The sequence below is a fragment of the Tenrec ecaudatus genome, chromosome 13 (assembly GCF_050624435.1).
Source record: "Tenrec ecaudatus isolate mTenEca1 chromosome 13, mTenEca1.hap1, whole genome shotgun sequence".
Classification (NCBI taxonomy): Eukaryota; Metazoa; Chordata; class Mammalia; order Afrosoricida; family Tenrecidae; genus Tenrec; species Tenrec ecaudatus.
In genome coordinates this window covers 9193046-9213016 of record NC_134542.1, presented here as the reverse complement: position 1 = coordinate 9213016, position 19971 = coordinate 9193046, and the positions used below count along the sequence as shown (strand labels likewise).

Here is a 19971-nt window from a genome sequence, read left to right as displayed (position 1 = left end):
TGAACTGCTTGCAGTTAGCTGCCCTCTTCCCGACACACCATGTCTGTCACCAGGGCTCATGGGTAAGTGAAGTATCACAATTTCCTGAAACAGCCCACAGTCTGGTTGTTAAGAATGTTCACCGTGTAAATAAAATAACAGAAAGTCCTAAATGAATCTACTAGTCAAACATATTTTGCATTGCCTTTGAGTGGACTCCACAACCCACAGGGACTAAACAAGACAGAGGGGAGCTGCCCTGGGGGGGGGGTGTCTCTGAGGATCTAAAGTTTTATGGAAGAAGATGGTCTCATCTTTCTCCCTCGAGCAGCTGGAGAGTTTGAACCAACAGCCTTTGAGTTAGTATCTCAGTGCTTTAACCACTGCACCATCAGGGCAAGAGATAAAGTAATGGCCATCTCCCTTTTGTGTGTGTGGGGTGTGTGTGGGGTGTGTGTGTGTGAATGGAGCAAGATAGGAAGTTCTCTCTCAGCATTTTAATTTGCTTTCTTTGGGGGAAGTTCTCTTGTATAGAGTTTAAATTTTTTTAAGTTTTATTGACATGCCATTCACATATCATAAATTCAATAGTTTAAATATATTTAAAAGTACGCAAAAATAAATAACAATAACAAAAAAGTGTACCATCATCACCACAGCCAATATTTCTTCATCGTTGCTCTGATTGTTATTAGCTCTGCACTAACCCCCTGCCTCCCTTACCTTAAGGGACGATTAATCTAGTTACTGTCTCTATGGGTTACCTACCCTGTATCTCAGCTAAAGAAAATCATACAAAAAACAACCACCACAAAATAGAACACAGAAAAACCTCAATCCAAGTGAAAACAGAAGACAACAGAAACAAGAACCAATTAAAAATGGATCCGAGGGGAAGACAAATGATAATATGTTCCATTTTAACCCGACTCTATGTGCAGTAATCCACTTTTCATTGCACTGTGTCTGCAGGCAAGATGATTCAGCTCCCCGTCAACGGTCCGAGAGAACTCAGTGGAGGCTTCACTTGAGTGGGGGCCCTGCAGATGGATTTGGGGCTTTCACTGTCATCCATAGCATTCTGCAAACGGGGTGCTCAGAATTTAAACTTCTTGTGTAGTTTTCAGAAATTAAAAGTGTAATCAAATCCATTCGTCATTCAATATGGACAAGGATAGGTATCCCTCAGGTAGCAAGTTTTACCTTCCAGACACTGGCAGGTGAATCCACTGAGTGCGGAAACACAGGTCGCTCCATTTCTGCATGGATCCATGATGCAGTAGTCAATCTTGGTTTGGCACAGCTCCCCAGTATAACCTGAATCAAACAAGAAGCATGTTTTTAAAATCACGGTACTCCCTAAAGCTCCACGAACCATCCCCGGGAACGGACGGGATCCACGGGTACTTGCCCCACCCTGGCCACAGTCACCTGAAGCTAAAATCTCCCAGCCACACCTGGAACTACTTGCCTTTTACAGCTAACAACCATGGCAGTTCAGAAGCACGGCACCACAAACCCTGTGTTTTGGAAAACTCTTCACTGCAAACAGAGACACGGCTTCAGCTGCTAGTCAGCATTCTGTCTCGAATACTCGTTAGAACCCTGGGAGACTGAGACTGTCTGAAAACCATTAACACTGTTGCTAGCTGCCCACAAACACAAGGCAAAGCAGAAGCAACGGCATCCTGGATTCTGGTTGACCAAGAAAATGGCCACTTATGACTACCTATGAAATGTAAGAGGACCCCCGACGTTGTCATGGGCTACAAGTTCGGCTGCTATCCACAAGATCAGCTGTATGAAACCACCAGCCACTCCACAAGAGAAAGATGAGGCTTTCTACTCCCATGAAGCGGTAGTCTCAGAACCCCACGGGGCAGTTCCACTGTATCCTGTAAGTCAGCACTGACTTGAAAGCAGAGAGTTCTGAATGAGAAGGAAAGTTTGAGGGCAATCTGAAATGACTGCCCTGAAGTAATCTTTTAGTTATAAATCTTCTGAGATCTTTTTTGTACCAAAAAAATAAACTTACTAACTGCCATTGAGTCAATGGTGACTCATAAGTTTCTGAGACTGTAACTCTTTACAGAAGTAGAAAGCTGTCTTCTTCCCAGACTAACAGGGCTCGTCAGTAGCCTCTCGTCGTTAGTACAGTCCAGCTACTTTGAATCGTGTGGTCTTTCAAGCTCGCCCCAAACCATCAGATGCTCCTACCAGAGTGAAAAGCGAACTTCACTGGAAATTCAAGTCCAGATGGCTGGGGACGGCAGGTGTGTCTCCGATGTCTGTTTCGGTTTGTGGGGGGGTGTTTCTGTTGGTGGATAAAGGGGGAGGAGCAACCTCCCACTGGGAAATCATAAGAATACTTACCTAGAACCCAAGGGGAGAATATGCCTGGGACTCAGTTTCTACTTGGACATTATTGACGTAATGTGTGTCCAGCCCTGGGTGACCCAGGCCGTGTGCTATCGACTACTGGAGCTTTGGATTCTTTTCTTTGAGGTACCCAGCATCCTTCGTAGGCCACACCGGAAGGACCCATGTTGAAACCCCCCTAAGTGAACTGGGCTTATCTCAGACTAACCCGTAGCCCTTAGATTTAAGGCTGAAACTCCCTAATAGCTATTATCCCAAGGTTAGAGAACTGGTGGTATCGGACTCTGGTTGGGATTTCTTGCCTTGAGAGTGTCCAATGAAGAGTGGCCCATGTGTACTACACACTTTCTTGTAATGCCCTCCTTGTTTTATTACAACATGTATTAACCTGGTAGGCATGGTTCTGCCAACGTGAATGAATATTATGGGAAGTTTTGCTCAATCGTTAACCCCCATTTTTGTGTAGATCGTCACTTAAGGATTTAGTTTATACAAGTCAATAATTCATGTATTATGGTTCATAGCTGACCTATACTTGTACACTTTTCCTTTAGTTTTGAATTCTGTATCATTGGTTAATTAATGACACTATCAATAGAATTACCTTATGTCCAGGGAGATGACTGATTCTGTTCTCTAACATAAAATTATAAATGATGCTCTAAAGTGAACCAGAGAAATATATAAAAACCATAGATATATGAATATGAATGGATTCTGGGTTCTCATTTAATTCTAGCCCCAATGTAAGAACAATGTGTTCCTTAACACAGCCCTGCTTGATGCTTGTCCTCATGAAGAGGTTAAGATATGATTAAATGTGATGAACAATCTAGAATCTAGGTTCTAGATGAAGCTCGGCTGTTGGAAAGAATAGAACCTGGGATCTTAAGGCTTATCTTCAAACAAGCAGCCATCTTAGTGGGGCATCAACTAAGTCCACAGGGAAGAAGCGCACAGCCTGTGTGATCCAATGATCGCAAACAATAAATTCCAAATCTGAAAGAGGGAATGGTATCAGAGATTAAAATGCGAGCACCTGGTTTGCAGAAAGCAATGGATGATGGTGGAAACTCAAAATCCATTTGCAAAACCCAAGCCCAGACTCAGACTGATTATAGTCAGTCAAGGGGGTGAATATCCTTGTAATCAGACAGAGCAATCTAAAATCGATTATGGTGATGTAGAAAGGTTAAAATACAATATCTCATCATTTGATAATGGTAAGATTTGGCCAATTTAAGAGTTGTTTCAGTTTTTTGGTTTTTGTTGTTGTTGTTAAGTGAAGGGGAAATACACATGTATTAAGCCTCTAGTCAATCCCCTCTGACCATAGAACTGGATGTGGATAGAAAGCCTTGCTACCATGCAGAATGATTTGGGAAGTGGGTTATTCCAGATGCCGTTAAGTTCAAATTTAATACCTTGTCATTTGATCTTTCTTTTGACTAATTTAAAATATGTTCCAGTTTTTAAAATGTTTTCTTTTCTATTGAGGTTTTTCTCTGTTTTACTTTGTCTTGGGGTTTTGTGTGTTTGTTTGCTTTTTCTGTCTATGAAATCCAGGGTCGGTAAATCTATAGACACAGGAACTGGATTCATGGTCCTTTGGAGGCATGGCATTGGAGGGCGGGAAGCTAATAATATCAAGTACAAGAAAGAAGGAGATGGTTCCTGTTTCCTTCCCTAATTGTTTCCTAACCCTTCTAAACTTGGTCCTTGGGCAGATGAAGCCATTTCAATCTCAAATGGTTGATGATTCAGCGGGGTGTTCACCTGACTAACACTGTATATATTTCGATGGCTGGCTTAAGTAAATAAAAACATGTCTCTATGCATTAGCAAAATTTGTAAGTACAAACAGAGACCAACGATGTTAGCGCAGGGATGATTTGCTTGTGTTTCGATGATCTTCCAGACTCAGGTGAATCAGAGGCCATGCAAGGGGGGCTTTGTTTGAACCTTCCTCTCCTCCCATTGCGCTCAGACAGAACACAGATGCTAGCTGCAGGTGAGTGGGAAAGAATCCAAGTGGAATTTCAAAACTCCACTTCAAAAAGCCTTCTCAAAATTCCAGAGCTGGATCTTTTTAAGATTATAATACTGGGTTTTCTCCTGAAAACTCTAACTTCCAATTGAGGGAACGTGAATTGTTCTAGAACTGTCTTACAGGTTTTTACATATGTTTATAATAAAGCACTTATTTTTCATCACTATATCATTTTATTTTCATTGCAACCCTATGGGGGCGGGGGGGACACCGCCATAAAGTCAATCCCACTCATAGCGATCCTATAGGACAGAGTAAAACAGCCCCCATTGAGTTTCCAAGGCTTTAATCTTTCCAAAGCAGATTGCCACATCGTTCTCCCACAGAGAGGCTGGCGGGTTGATTGGTTAGTTGCTTGGTTGGTTGTTTAGAACCACTCACCTTTCTGTTTGCAGCCAAGGGCTTAACCACTATGCCACAGTATTGCTATAGTCGTTGTCACTTCGCAGGCGAAAACAGTGAGGATTAACAAGATTGCATAATTTGGGCTAAGTCACACAGTGAGTAAGAACCTCACTATTCCAGAACGCAAGCAGCCCAACACCTGCCCCTCGTCATGCTTTCATCTCAGCATGATGCCTTAAGTAATCATTAACACACATGTATTTGTGATGAAAGAAGACGTGATAGGTAGGTTTATTGTGCCAACCTGGCCAATAGGGACATGTGGGGTTGACAAGGTCGCAGTTTGATTGGAGGGTAAAGAGATACTGTATATACTGGAGTATAAACTGATCTGAATATCAGCTGATGCACCAATTTTACCACAAGAACTGCATTAAAAATGTGTTGAAAAACTCGGCTTATACATGAGTATTTACAGTAAATGGCTCAGCAAGCCCCACCTGTCTCTCTCTTGCTCTCTGGTGATTGGACCAGTCTGTGGCTGCCTTAGCTAGTTCTCTGCCTCACCTTGTGAGTTACGCTACTTGTGGGACACCCAACCGTGGACCGTGTCACTAGAGCTTGAGGTTCCTTCAAGACCTGCTTCGCCACACTGCTGGTGTGTACATTGCTTGAGCTGGGGACTGTCGGATCCTGTCATCTGCTTGACTGTTGGTGACCCACCCTGCTGTTTGCTGCCTGTGGCCAGACTGCCTGCATTGCTCTACCAAAGACTCAGTTGTCTGCTTCCTTGACCTTGGACCCAGCAGCCCTCGTGAGTTGAAGGACTTCTAGTACATAACTATTTCATGGAAGTGAGTTGAACTGAGCCCTCTGTACTACTGTGTGGACTAATTAGCTGTTATATTCCTTTGTGCTGTTTATATCTATCCATATTTGTAGCCCACAGAGCCCTACATGAATATGCTAGGCTTTGAGTTTCCAATAATTTTCTGAGTTGCTGCCATCAAAAGATCTACAACACAGTTAGAAATACACATTTGTGGACAAGCTAACCAATGACAAAAGCTAGCTTCTTAGAAGCACCGTGGCTTAAAGAATATGGCATCATGAATCTTATCATTTCACAGACCTTAGAACTGGGTGGCCACAGGATCACCCAAAACCAAGAAAAAATATTCAGAGTTTTACTAGATGTCATTAAGAGTGCAATGTCCTTGTTGTGCAGAAAAATAGGAGAATACAAGATGCAAAGAACTACTCAGTCCTTCAGAGAAAAAATTGCCAGTCACTTTCTTTGAACCTCTTATTGGGAATGTTGAATGCTTAACTCTAGCAATGAGCAAAGAAACCTTACAGACCCATCCCCATCTTTAGTCCTTACAAGTGTTGTGATCATTCAAGGTACTGGTTCTTCTCCATTATGATCTGACCCGACCCTGCCTGAGGAAATTCTTCTAACACATTTTAATCTACCCCTAAGTATTTCAGTATGTTATCTGCAATCAAAGGAAACATTTTAAAATAGAAACTTTGGTTAATGCTTGATCCCATTACAACTGTAGTGAAGCCCTTTAAGTGACTATTACTGAGACTGACAGTTCTCCCTTTAAGAGCTAAAATTGTCAGGTAGCACACAAGTTTTCCCCCGGGTATGCTGTCCATACCTATAGAGCTCATCAATTACACCCATGAGCAAGGGGAATCTGAAGTGCTGTTCGATCTAGCTCCACGACTTAACCTAGTATCTCAGCTCAGGGAGAATTCGAGCTGAGAGACTAGATTGCATTTTCAATGCACAGGGTATTCTTGGCTGCCATAATTTAGGCAGACGTCTATCTGGCAATACATGGTGGTTGTTATTGCTGCTGTTGTTGTTGTTGTTGTTGGGTCCCAGTTCCAACTCATAGCGACCCTATAGATAGCAGAACAAAGCACTGGCTGGTTCTGCACATCCTCACAGTTGTCTATTTGAGTCCATTTGTGCAGCCACTGCGTCCCTCCATCTCACTGACAGTCTTCCTCTTCTTGGATGCCCTTCCACTCAAACACGCATCTGTTTGCAGGAAGTGTTCGCTCTTGATAGCATCCTCACAGTACATGAGGCGAAATCTCACCATCCTCCCTTCTAAGGGGCATTCTGGCTGTACTTAGGTTGCTGACTAACATATATATAGAAAGTGCCAGAAGAACAAACAAACCTGTTTGGAAGAAATGGAGCGAAAATGTTCCTTAAGCTTGATCTTAAAGATGTATAAAGAGAAAGTAGAATCCTAAAGAAATAGACAATGTCTGAGCAGCAGACCTGTACAGTATGAGCCTGGCACTACGTGTCTACAAGGAGCCCAGCCGGTGCCATTGGTTAAGAGTGCTCATCGGCTAACCCAACAGTGGAAGGTTCAAACCCATCCAGTGACTCTGTGGACTGGGGGTCAGGCCATCTGCTTCAGAAACAATTACAGTGCAGAAAGCCCAATGGGACAGTTCTACTCTGTCACATGGGGTCACTATGTGCATCACACATCCACAAAGTTGTCATTACAACAAGAGATCCCAGCCCTTCCTGCTCTCACAACATCCCCCTCCTCGGGTTCAATTCCTTACTCAGTAGTCCTCCATCGGGAGGGTTCTCCAATCCAGGGGGAATGTGGCAATGTCTGGAGACATGGCTTGTGGCCACGACTCTGGTCCCTGACATCTAACCTACCAAGCTAAACAACCATGAATTACTTGGTCCCAAGATACCCTACGATCATGGTGGAGAAACCTTGGTTGATGCCAACGGGATTTGGGTGTCTTAGACAAAAATCCTTTGGTTGTGTCCCTCTGTCTTTCACCTTCACTTTGCCAGAAATGGATCCTGCACAAGGAGGACAATAACACGTTTAGCCATTTTAAAAGTAGTTTCCAATCCACAAGAGGAGTTATCACCTCAAACAAATAAAAAGACTATTTTTTAAAATGTCATTTGACTCTACAAACTTTAGGTACTCAACATGTACTGCCATCAAGTCAATTCTGATCCATAATAACCCTGTAAAAAAAATAATAACCCTGTAGGACAGAGTAGAACTGCCCCTGTGGGTTTCTAAGACTGTACCTCTTTACGGGGTGGCTGGTGGCTTCAAACTGCTGACCTTCCTGTGAACAGCCTATTGCGTAGCCCCCTAGATCCCCAGGGATTCCCTAAACCAGCGATTCTCGACCTGTGGGTCAAGACCCCTTTGGAGGTCGAAGGACCTTTTCACAGGGGTTGCCTAAGACCATCAGAAAACACATAAATAGTTCACAATATATAAGTACATATTGTTTTGTGATTAATCACTATGCTTTAATTATGTTTAATTATGTTCAATTTGTAACAAGGAAAATACATCCTGTGTATCAGATATTTACATGAGAATTCATAACAGTAACAAAATTGCAGTTATGAAGTAGCAATGAAATAAATTTTATGGTTGGGGGTCACCACACATGAGGAACTGTATGAAAGGGTTGTGGAATTAGGAAGGTTGAGGACCACTGCCCTAAACTGAGGTGACTAAAATAATTGTAACCTTGAGTTACTGAGCTGACTAAAGGAATTGGGGTATTCTAGTAAATACATAAAAGAGCTGGTCCAAAAGTAGACAACTTGGGAACATGGATCTCTCCTTTTTAGGGACCACCAAGCTCTTTGGAGAACATTGTCAATATAACAAAGAAGATTGGAGCAAAGCTGTGCCTCCTCCACAAAGAGTGGCCTGGATAGCAGGTCTTGGCGAGAGCAGGGGAACAATGTGGAGGGAAGTCCAAACTCAGACAAGAGCCCCAGCGGGCAGTTCTACGCTGACGTCCACCAAGGTCACCAGGAGGAGAGTCAGCTCGATGGTCTGCTTACTGGGAGGAAATTGTCTCATGTGCCCTGTGAATGCCAATGGGGCTTGTGGGGGGGGGGTGTAGAGGACGACTCCCCGTAGCACCATTTTGAGCACAACAGAAAACCTGTTAACCTTAACCCCTCACATCACTATCTCTACGCCCTGTTCCTTCGAGGCAGAGGTTCTCAACCTGTGGGTCGCAACCCATTTGGGGGTCGAATGACCCTTTCACAGAGGTCGCCAATTCATATCAGTAGCAAAATGACAGTAATGAAGTAGCAACGAAAATAATCTGATGGTTGGGGGTCACCACCCCATGAGGAGCTGTGTGAAAGGGTCGCGGCCTGAGGAAGGGTGGGCACTGCTGCACTGCAGGTAAAAGAGCCCCTTCTGGAAAATTACAGGAGTGGGAAACAAAGATCAATAAAGAGGCCAGCCTGGGGTTTGTTGTTGTTTTTTTAATGAAAGAAAATGAATCCGTTGGGGCTTTTTTTCCCTTCTATTCTCCTGCTGTGCCATCCCAGTACACTTGTTTTGTGTGTGATGATTCTGCTATGAAGTACAAGCATGCCTCTATCATGCCAGCGGGCGTGGGCGTGGTGGAAACCACGTGTCTCTCTGGAGAGCTGGCCTGACGGCCTCCACATGGGAAGGGCGAGGAGAGCTTTGTTGAACACCCTGGTCTGTGATGAGCCGGCCCCTGCGGGGAAGAGAAGCTGCAGGGTCTGAACCACAGGCCTCATGCTGGTAGAGCATCCCCCAGCCCCAGGCTGACGAGACCGCCTCCTATCAGCACATAGAAGTCAAGGAGAAGCATCAGCCTGGTCTCAGAGGCCTCCACGTTGGAGCCAGGAGGACGGATGGGGGATGAGGGAGGCTGGGAGAAGGGTGAGACTTGCTGGCAGGGGCAGGAAAATACTTCAGATCCAATGCGAACCAGAGGCAGGGTTTGGAAATCCAAGAATCGGAGGAAGATGCGCAAGGTCATGAGGCTGAGCAGTAAAGTCAGGCAGATGGAAGCAAATGGATGCTGGGCAGCATTGGAAACTGAAGCTCAAGGTTGGGGAAGAATGCAAGCATGTTGACTTCGGGCATGATGGGAGAGGTTGTGGAAGGACAGTGGTCAGAGGTGGGGTAGGGGCACCTTGAAAGACCTGGGCCAGCAGAGTCCTGGCAAGGAACTGCCAAGTGACATCACTGAGGGACTGACCTCTTCAACTTTTGCTTCCCCTATTGGTGAGACAGGGGTGGTCACCGCTCCTGGGCCCCAGTGAGGTAGGTGGGCAAGAGCAGCGGCCCGGTGGCATGCAGAATCGGGCCCAGGGCAGGCTGAAGGAAGGGAGGGTGGGTTTGGAAACGGAGGCGTGATATCCCAATATGGCTTTCTCTCCACTTTTTTATTAGTTGGGATTTACTACATATAACATATCATTCCATATTTCAATAACATCAAGTAGAATTGTATGATTGGTATCATAGTTTCCAACCTTTCTTTTCCTACGTGGACTCCTTCACATCATCTCCTTTTTATCTCCTGCCCCCCACCACCACTGCACTCCCCTCCCCCCAGAACCCCTTAGTCTAGTTGCTGTCTGTATAGGTTCATCAATCCTGGGTTTCATGTACTGAAAAACAGAAAAGCAAATAACACAGTTTTGAGGGGGTGACCTCCACTGGCATAGCTCCCTTGAGATACACTCTACTATGAACAAACAAAAACCAAACAAAATAATACAAACCAAAAATACAGAAAATTTTGGACACCATTTTTAACCTGCAGCTTAGACCCCTGCTTTCCAGAACAGCAACAGCAGCACATGGGGCTCCTTCCAAACGCTCAGACCCTACCCAGACCCCCTGAAGCAGAAAGAAGAAGGCTGGGTGGGGTGGGTGCTGCCGCAACCTGAGTTTTGAGAACGCTTCAAGCCTTCTTGATACCTGTACCCGCGAAAGACCGGGAGCCACTGAGCTAGGCAAGGAGTCGAACGCAGTCTCCTATGAGCAAGTACAAACAGTAGTCACTTGTGAATTACATGGTCTCCTGGTTTTATGTTTTTGTACATATAATAAATATGTATACATGTATGATATGGAAAACCATAGGAATAATTGTGAGGATGGCACAGGACCAAGCAGTGTTTAGCTCTGTGTTCTGTTGTGCATAGCGTCGCTATGGGTTATAGCCAACTTGATGGCACCTGACAACACACACATGCACGCATGCACACACGCACACACATGCACGCATGCACATACGAGAGTTTCAAAAGTTCTTTAAAACTGGAATGGAAAGATCATGGAATTTTCCCATCGTTTTTGAAGTGTGTGTGTGTGTGTGTTGCACATTACAGAAGAAAAGGAACAGAGGCTAAAGGAGGAAGGTGCGATTCAACACCACATCAAGATCAGAAGACTGGTGCTTGCAACCCACCAGCCACTCCCTGGGAGAAAGGGACAGCAGGCTGTGTCCTTGACGATTTACAGCCCGGGAAACTCTGTGGCTGTTCTGCTCTGTCCTGGAGGGCTGTGGGAGTGGAAATCAACTCAACAAGACAGTACATCTCTCACCTCTTGTGTGCCTTCGTGAGATGTGTGTGTGTGCAAACGTGTGTGCGCACACATAAGTGTAAGTGTGCTCAAGGGTACATGTATGTGTGCATGCATGTGAACTAGTTTGTGTGCATGTGAATTAATGTGTCTGCATGTGTGCAGTGTATATGTGCACTGTGTGTTCATGTGTATATATGTGCATACATGTGTGTGCACGCTTGCCTCTATGTATGTGTTCTCCTATAATCCTGTAAGGTCAGGACTTCTATTCCCAGGTCACAGATGACAAAACTTGGGCTCGAAGTTGTCCATCTCTTCACCAGGCATGGGATTTTCTTTCCTTTCCAGGGAACTGGTCTGCAAAGACTTCGGACCAGGATAGGCAAGCCCAGCGGGCAGGGGAAGGTGGGCATGGTGGCTCAATCTGGCTTAGTCACTTCCAGATCTTTACAGAGTAAAAATGAAAGTCCTGGGCATCAGCAATGACCCACGTGGCCCAGAAGAGAAAAAGGCCCCAGAAAAGCTGAAGCCAAATCGCCAGCCCAACTGGCCACAGCAGCAAGGAAATTTGTCTGGAGGTCCCTTGATCGGGGCTGGTGTGGGGCTCTGTGCTGGCCTTCACACTCTCAGCCTTTCAGTAACAATAATGACCCCAAACCAAAATCCAATCTCACTGCCATTGAGTGGATGCAGACTCACGGTGACCCTTTGGGAAGGGCAGACTGCCCCTATGCGTCTCCAAGTCAAACTTTTTAGAGCAATAGAAAGCTCTGTCTTTCTCCTAAGAGGTGGACGGTGGTTTTAAACCACTGACTTTGCATTTGGCAGCCCGAGATGTAGCCACTACACGCCCAGGGCTCCTTAACAACACTGATGGTCGTGGCATTGACTGAGCTCACGGGCTCTAAGTCCCTTTCTAAACACAGCACACCATCATCTGATTTCATCTTCACTGCCACCACTATCTCCCTCCACCCACTCCCAATTCCCCCCCCCAGAAAACTGAGGCCCAGAGAAGTGAAGTGGCTTCCCCTACGTCACGCAGGCTTTGCACTGGGGCCTTGTGATGTCTCAGTTCATCCTGGGAGGAGAAGAGAGGGATCCGCAGAGTGGGGAGGATGGAGAGAGCTGGAGAAGTACGATGGCCACAAATCCCCATGGAGACCTGTGGACCTAAAAAGAGACCACCAACAACGTCCCCGTCCTTCAGACAGGGCTCTCCCCTCCCGCGTGCCTCACTGTGCTTGTTGGGTGATGAGTGTGGAGTAACATATCCTGAATGAGAGTAGTTTGAGGATAGAGTTCTAATCAAAGATGGGTCTCCAGGAGGAGCTGACCCATCTCTCACTGACCACGTGCCCACGTCACAGCCAGGGTGGAAGACAGAGAAGCCGGAACAGAAGCTCCTTGGACGTTCTCCTTGCTTCTGGAATACTGAGATTTTACCAATAGACCAAAGCCACCAATTCACTGGAACACGGGCCTTTTGAGGAGTCGTGCCAACACCTTTTCAATGCTAATGACGTTTCTTCATGTGTATCACAGCTATTCTTTACCAAAAAGAAAAAGAAAGAAAGCGCCGTGCGGTGGGGGAGAATCTACTCTTATTATTAGAAGGCTTTTAAAATACAGTAAATGGTGATTAGCAAAGTTAATATCAACCTAACCACACAGGGAATGGCTAGCCTTCTGTGTGGCACTGAAAGAAGGCAGAGAATGACGAGGAAGAAGTTGATTGGTTGCTGCTCTCAGGCCAGGCACAGTCTGCTGTAGAAGCCAAGTGACACAGGGAGTGGGGAAAGGCAAGAGTTGTGTTCCCGTTAGTTACCCAGAAACCCCTGAGGAAGGAGCCCTGTTGGCACTGGGTTGCTCACCTCAAGGTTGATGACTCACCCCTACCCTGTGGGAGAAAGAGCTGTCTGCTCCAAAACAATACACTGTCTTAGAAACCTTAGAGGGCTGGGTGAATCAATCACCTCGATGGCCGTGGGTTTGGGTTTGGGTTTGGGGTGTAGACCTGGGAAGGAGTTCTGATTTCACAGTACTTAAGTGCTTGCCTAACTGAAAGGTCAGCAATTCAAACTCACCCAGTAAGCAACTGCTTCTGTGAGTCTCAGCCTCGGGAATTCTACAGGACAGTTCTACTCTGTTCTATGAACTTCCTACAAGCAAATAGACTCGATGGCAATGGGCTTGGGTTGGTTGGTTTGTTTAATCTATGCATTTGTTCCAAGGGAGAGAGGTGTGGAAGTCTGCTTCTGGAAAGATTCACAGCCTTAGACACCCAATGGAACAGTTCTACTTTATCCTATAGACATGCTATGAATCAGAATGGATTTGATGACAACAGGGATATGTGTGTGTGTGTGTGTGTGTGTGTGTGTGTACATGGATGGATTCACTCATCTGATCAGCAAGTCAGCTTCTGGGCTTGATGTTGGAGACCTATGTCATCAGTGTAGACCCCAGCATTCTCACTTGACACTCATGACTAGTGGCAAAAAGAACAGTTGTCACCTGCTGGTCCTCAGCAGCTGTGTAGCAGGCCCAAAGGCACCAGCTAAAACAGGTACCATATATACTCATGTATATGCTGACCTGATTATCAGCCAACGCACCTAATTTTACCACCAAAATGCATTAAACATGTGCTGAAAAACTCAGCTTATACACGAGTATATAAGGTACATAGAATACTTTTGAAAAAAAACAAAATGAAGTCATTAGGAAAGATGACATTTAATCCCTATCTCACACTGTACATACTAAAAACAAACTCAGGTCAATTAAAAATGTTAATGTAAATTAATAATAATTTTAATACTTAGGGGCAAAATAAGTTAATATCTTCTAGAAATTAACACAGTGGAAGATGTCTTAAAATAGGTTGCAAAAAATTAACTAGAAAAGTAAAGTTTGATAAATAATTTAACAAAAAAACCTAAAAACTCTGCCACTGAGTCAATACTGACCCATAACACCCTATATTGACCGTTTAGGACAGGGTAGAACTAGATGATTTGAACTGTTGACCTTTTAGTTAGCGGACACACATGTAACCACTTTATCACCAGGACTCCTTAAGAACTACCCTCATGGAATCAAATTGACAAGAGAAACGGTGAGGGGACAGAGAATTCACATTACTGCGAGAGGAACAAGGCAGAAAAGGAGGTCAGGATGGTGGCACAATTCCCAGGATCCAATCCAGGTCCATGTGTTGCTGTGTAGATGCTTGACAACAACTAAAGAAAGCAGGTCCGTGTGAAGGTTAGCTCCCCAGAACTTGAGCTACTGAACACTTATAAAGGAAAGGAGAAGACCTCATACTGCAGGGATGGGGCCTCAAAGAACTTTCAGCCAATCGTTTAGTTTAGGTCTCTCTTCAATTACTTAACCTGATCAGCCAGCCCAGCATCAACACACACCTGCAATGCTGGTTTTGAGACAGCCAACTCTCTATCTGAAAATATTCTAATGTCAAAAGGAAAACCAGCGGGCACGGTGTCTTTGCCCCACCCCCATGCTAACTTCCAGCAGCTAATCTCTCATTATATACTAAGTATTTGCCAGCTAGTTGATTCTCACTGCTGAAGAGCCCTGTATGTCAGAATACAAATGTGCTCTGTAGAGCTTTCGATGGCCAACTTTTCAAAAGTATACCACCACACCTTTCTTCTGAGAGGCCTCTGGACAAACAGCCTCTGGGCAAACAACCAACCTCTGGGCAAACAGCCAAGGGTTTAACTGTACATGCTACCCCAGGAGGGCATACACACACTGATGGAATCAAATGAGACCTTGAAGTCGCCATCTCCCGCAACTGCTCTGGATATCATATCATGTAACGAAATCCCGCTGTAATCGATTCGATTCTGACTGCTAGGAGCCCTCTAGGAAGGAGAGCAGCTGCTCCACCCCACAAGGTTTGAGAGCCTGGACATGTTTACGGAATCCACACCGTCTTATCTGTCTCCCACAGAGCCACTTGTGGATTTGAACCGCCAACCTTGTGACTAGCAGCCCTGCTTGGCCTACCACACCCTTAGGGCTCCATAAAGGATTGTGGCACGTACAAGTGCCTGTTCTACAGAGCGAGGAGATATGCAAACTATCAAGGAGCTAGAGCAGCGGTTCTCAACCTTCCGAATGCCACCGCCCTTTAATACAGTTTCTCATGCTGTGGCGACCCCTCCCTGCAAATCATAAAATTATTTTTTTCATACAATTATTTTTGTTGCCTCTTCATAACTGTAATTTTGTTCCTGTTATGAATCGGACGACCCCTGTGAAAGGGTCATGTGACCCTAAAGGGGTCGCGACCCACAGGTTGAGAACCGCCGATCTAAAGCATACCAGCGGGACAGACGCAGGTGAAGTGGCGGCCCTCGTGCTTTTCGAGAGCGTCGACACAGCTCCCGTTGTTCTGGCAGCCGTTCCTCTGGCAAGCATCGAACTCTTCACAGAAAGTGCCCACGTACTGGTCCTCGCAGCTACAGGAAAACGTTGCCTAGAACACAAACACACGGGCGTGTTAGCTGAGTCCTCCGCTGCGCAGGCGTTGGCGGGGAAGACGCCAAGTTTAAAAGCAGTGCCACTCCGTCTATAATTGTACGGACATCGAGGACGGTGATCCCTTCGGCCCTGAGCTGCGTGTAACCATGGCTTTTAAGAAAAACCTCCTGTGCTGCATTACAAGACAATATCAAATATTCATGCGAGTGGTTCTCGATTCCTATTGATCTCAACTAGACTGCTCTTCTGAAAATAGAAATGGAAAACACAGCTTATCTCAAAAGGAGGAACTAGACAATGGCATTAGGCTCCGCTGATGAGCAAATAGCGATTTTACTAGAACAGCTAACCAGTAAAAGGGATGTTAACGCTGCCCATTAAACCCGTCGTACCGCCAGCAATCTAGACTAGCACACCATCAAAGCCCTACTCAACAGTCCTCCACAGCCACAGGTGGGTCACTCAATGCCCTGGTGAGGTGCCTCAGTGCACAGCGTGGAGCCTGCCTGCATCCCAGGGAAGGAGAAAAGGCGTGACCTTCTTGTTCTGGTGTCATTCTTTTGATAAAAGATGATAACTCATCAGGCATCAAAGAACAAAAAATCATATCATTGTGTGCTCACCTTTCTAATACAATTGCTGAATGGGTGCATAAGCAAATGTGGTGAAGAAAGCTGATGGTGCACGGCTATCAAAAGATATAGTGTCTGGGGTCTTAAAGGTTTGAAGGTAAACAAGCAGCCATCTAGCTCAGAAGCAACAAAGCCCACATGGAAGAAGCACACCAGCCTGAACGATCACAAGGTGTCAAGGGATCAGGTATCAGGCATCAAAGAACAAAAAATAAAATCATTGTGAATGAGGGGGAGTGCAGATCGGGGACCCAAGACCCATCTGTAAGCAACTGGACATCCCCTTACAGAAGGGTCACGGGGAGGAGATAAGCCAGTCAAGGTGTAGTGTAGCAACAATGAAACAGATAACTTTCCTCTAGTTTCTAAATGCTCACTCCCCCCACCCACTATCATGATCCCAATTCTACCTTACAAATCTGACTAGACCAGAGGATATACCCTGGTACAGATAGGAACTGGAAACACAGGGAATCCAGGACAGATGATCCCTTCAGGACCAGTGGTGAAAGTGGCGCTACCTGGAGGGTGGATTGGAAAGGGGGAAGTGGTTACAAAGATCTACATATAACCTCCTCCCTGGAGGATGGACAACAGAAAAGTGGGTGAAGGGACTGGGTAAGATAGGACAAAATAATAATAATTTATAAATTATCAAGGGTGGAGGAGGGAGGGGGGAAAAGTGAGGAGCTGATACCAAGGGCTCCAGCAGAAAGCACATGTTTTGAGAATGATGATGGCAACAATGTACAAATGTGCTTGACACAATGGATGGATGGATGGACTGTGAGAAGAGTATTAGGAGCCACCAATAAAATGATTTAAAAAATAAAATTTAAAAACAGATGATAATTCAGGCCCTGAGCCCTGAACTTGACTGAAAGCTTTATTTCTGGCACAAACTCTCTAAACTCACTGTCATGGAGTCTATTCTGACTCATAGCGAACCTATGCACCATCCCTAGTGTTCCCTGTAAATCTTTATGGGAGTAGAAAACCTCATGTCTTTCTCCTGAGGAGCAGCTGGTACTTTCAAGTTACAGAGACTACATCACCGAGGCTCCTGCGTCTGTCTGGTCTGGGCTGAGACTGGTGACTTGGCTGAAAGAAGTCCGTGCCCGACATCATAACCCACGGAAACAGAGATCATCAATGAAGGTCTTCATGGGTTGGAAGTGGGAGGGCAGGTGAAAGGTGGGGTGCAGAGGAGAAAGATCCAAACAAATCTCACTACTTAACTCACCAGTGACCGCCAAGTCCATCCCGCCTCGTGGAGGCCCTGTGTGTGAGCAAGCAGAACTGCACTCCAAAGGACTGACGATGGGAGATGTGTTAGCAGTGCGTACCGCCAGGCCTTTCCCCCAAGGAACCGCTGAGTGCACCCTGAACCTGCAACCTTTCCATCAGCAACCAAGTATGATCACTGTTTGCACTACCCAAAGTTTCCTCCGTCTTAAATAAAATAAAAAACAAGAAAACACCTTTCCCAGCTGCCTCCCACCCCAAGCCCCCAGCATCATGGCTCAGGTTCAAATCTCTGCTGCCAAGCTCTGCTGCCCACCGTCGCGCTCCCTCGTACCCCCACTCTGTTTATCCAGCCCCAGCCTGATCTTAGAGACTCTGCCCAAATTTTGTCAAGTGCTGGCAACTTGGTCTCTATACAGAGTAGCCTAATGAGTAAGGACCCTTTTGGTGCAACGACTTAGCACCTGGCTGTTAACCAAACGGTTGGCAGTTCAAACGCACCCAGTGGTTCCTTGGGAGAAAGACTTGGTGGGTGGATGGCTTCTATAAAGACAGAGCCTAGAAAGCTATGGGGAAGTTCCACTCTGTCACAGTCAGTCCCAAGAGAAGGCTGGAATCAATGGCGCCCAGGAGCATCTAATGAGCACAACATGGGCACACACTTCCCCCTGAGAGCACAACGGATGCTTTCCCATTTTGTTCATGATTTTCACTTGGACTCTGAGTTGAGGTTTCTGGTTCTTGCACATTTCTTAATACACTTACACCTGAGCATTTAGATTTCTTTGGAGGTATTGCTGATGGGAAATTCTCCTTAGCTCCCTTAATACCCATATTTGCTAGTGATGATTAGTGATATGTAAAAAAAAAAAACCACCTTAGGATTCTATAACCAGTCCTCAGTGCTTGCCAGAGTTTTAGCTAATCTCTATGGGTTTTCTAGATGAAACTAAAACCAAAGGAAATGTATATAAATTAACTGCGCATAAGGATAACATCATCATCCCAGTTTTCCTAATTACATGGGCAAGGCTTCCAGGATAAAATTGGCTGTAATGGGTTGCTTCTAGAATGTATTACCAAGTCGAATGCTGGAATTACTCGTGAATTTTATCAAACACCATTTTAGCTTCTGCAAAAATTATCTCTTTTTTTTTTTTTTCACTTTCACTTAGTAAAATGTAAATTGAATGTTTAGATTTCCCAGTCCTGGCTCAACTGTAAGTTCCTGGAAGGAGTATCTCTTAGTTCATTATGCAAAAATAAATTTTATATAGTTGGATTGGATTTGTGGTTAAGACTGCTAATACCTTCCATAAATCCCCTGCCTCCTCTTCATACCGCAAATACACCCCCCACCCCCACACACATACTCTGTCTCTGAGGAAAAGTACTCCTGGCACAGTGAACCCATGACTTATACTTTAAGAAGATCCCTAACATCAAAGAGCCCACAGCATTCTGAGCGGAATCCCAAGTGAAGTCCTTGTCCTCAGCCAACCACCCAAGATGCCCACTGGCAAAGCGTCACACTTCCAGACCAAACGGCCCGATTCCATGCAGGGGTGTCTTTTTGCCATGGTTCCATGGTATGGATGAGGGGGCTTTGACAAGCTCATGGGGGGAAATTCCCTATCTCTTTATTCCATTTTTTCCATGACTTTTTGAATCCCCCTTCATAGAACTGTTTGTTATCTGATTGTCTTCTCTGGTGTCAGAAAATATCCTTCCAGTATATCTTATAAAGTAGACTAATCGGAGCAGGGCAGTGATTCGTCTTCCGAGGGTGGCGCGATGTAGTAGTCTACCCTCTGCTCCTGTCATCTAAGGAGTGCTGGTGGCAGTGGCACCGTGGGCTGCATGGTGGTCTGCTAACTGCAGGGTTAGCAGTTCAAACCCTCCAGCTGCTGATGGGAGAAAGATGAGGCTGTCTGTTCCCGCAGAGCTTGACTGTCTCGGAAACTCTATGAGGAGTCACTGAGTCGGAATTGATTCAACATAATGGCTTAGTTTGGGTTTTAACCGCTCTTGTAGCCTCTTGTGGCAAAAGGAAATTCCTTGCATCATCTAGCAGTGGGTTGACTTCTGGTGGGTTGGTTTTCCATGATGCTGTCAGGTTTTGTTTCTGTTTGTTCTTCGTGTGTGTGTGTGTGTGTGTGTGTGTGTGCGCGCGCGCACACGCGCAAAGAATCCATAGCAGAAATCTAGAAGAAGCTGCACCCAGACCTGTGTGAAGCCATCTTCTGAAACAAGAAGCTCATTTTTCTGGACTTATCTTCTGAGGAGAGGCTTGTCTGTGCTTCACTAAGACCGTGTGCACCTTTGATTTCTGCCAGGGACATGTCTGGGGCCCTCTGGACAACCACAGACTCATCACTGCCTGGGAAATGTCAGCCCGTGCAGACGGCTCCAATGT

At 45.5% G+C, this 19971-nt stretch overlaps 1 protein-coding gene across 1 annotated transcript in view; it reads right to left on the bottom strand.

Moving 5' to 3' along the window:
• Window positions 1-19971, bottom strand: part of DNER (delta/notch like EGF repeat containing) — a 188906-nt gene that overhangs the window by 90914 nt on the left and 78021 nt on the right. Inside the window, exons 5-6 of the mRNA XM_075530190.1 lie at window positions 15520-15673; window positions 1183-1296 (exon numbers count right to left, since the gene is read on the bottom strand). Coding sequence (XP_075386305.1) covers window positions 1183-1296; window positions 15520-15673 — 268 coding nt within the window. The remainder of the gene's footprint in view (window positions 1-1182; window positions 1297-15519; window positions 15674-19971) is intronic.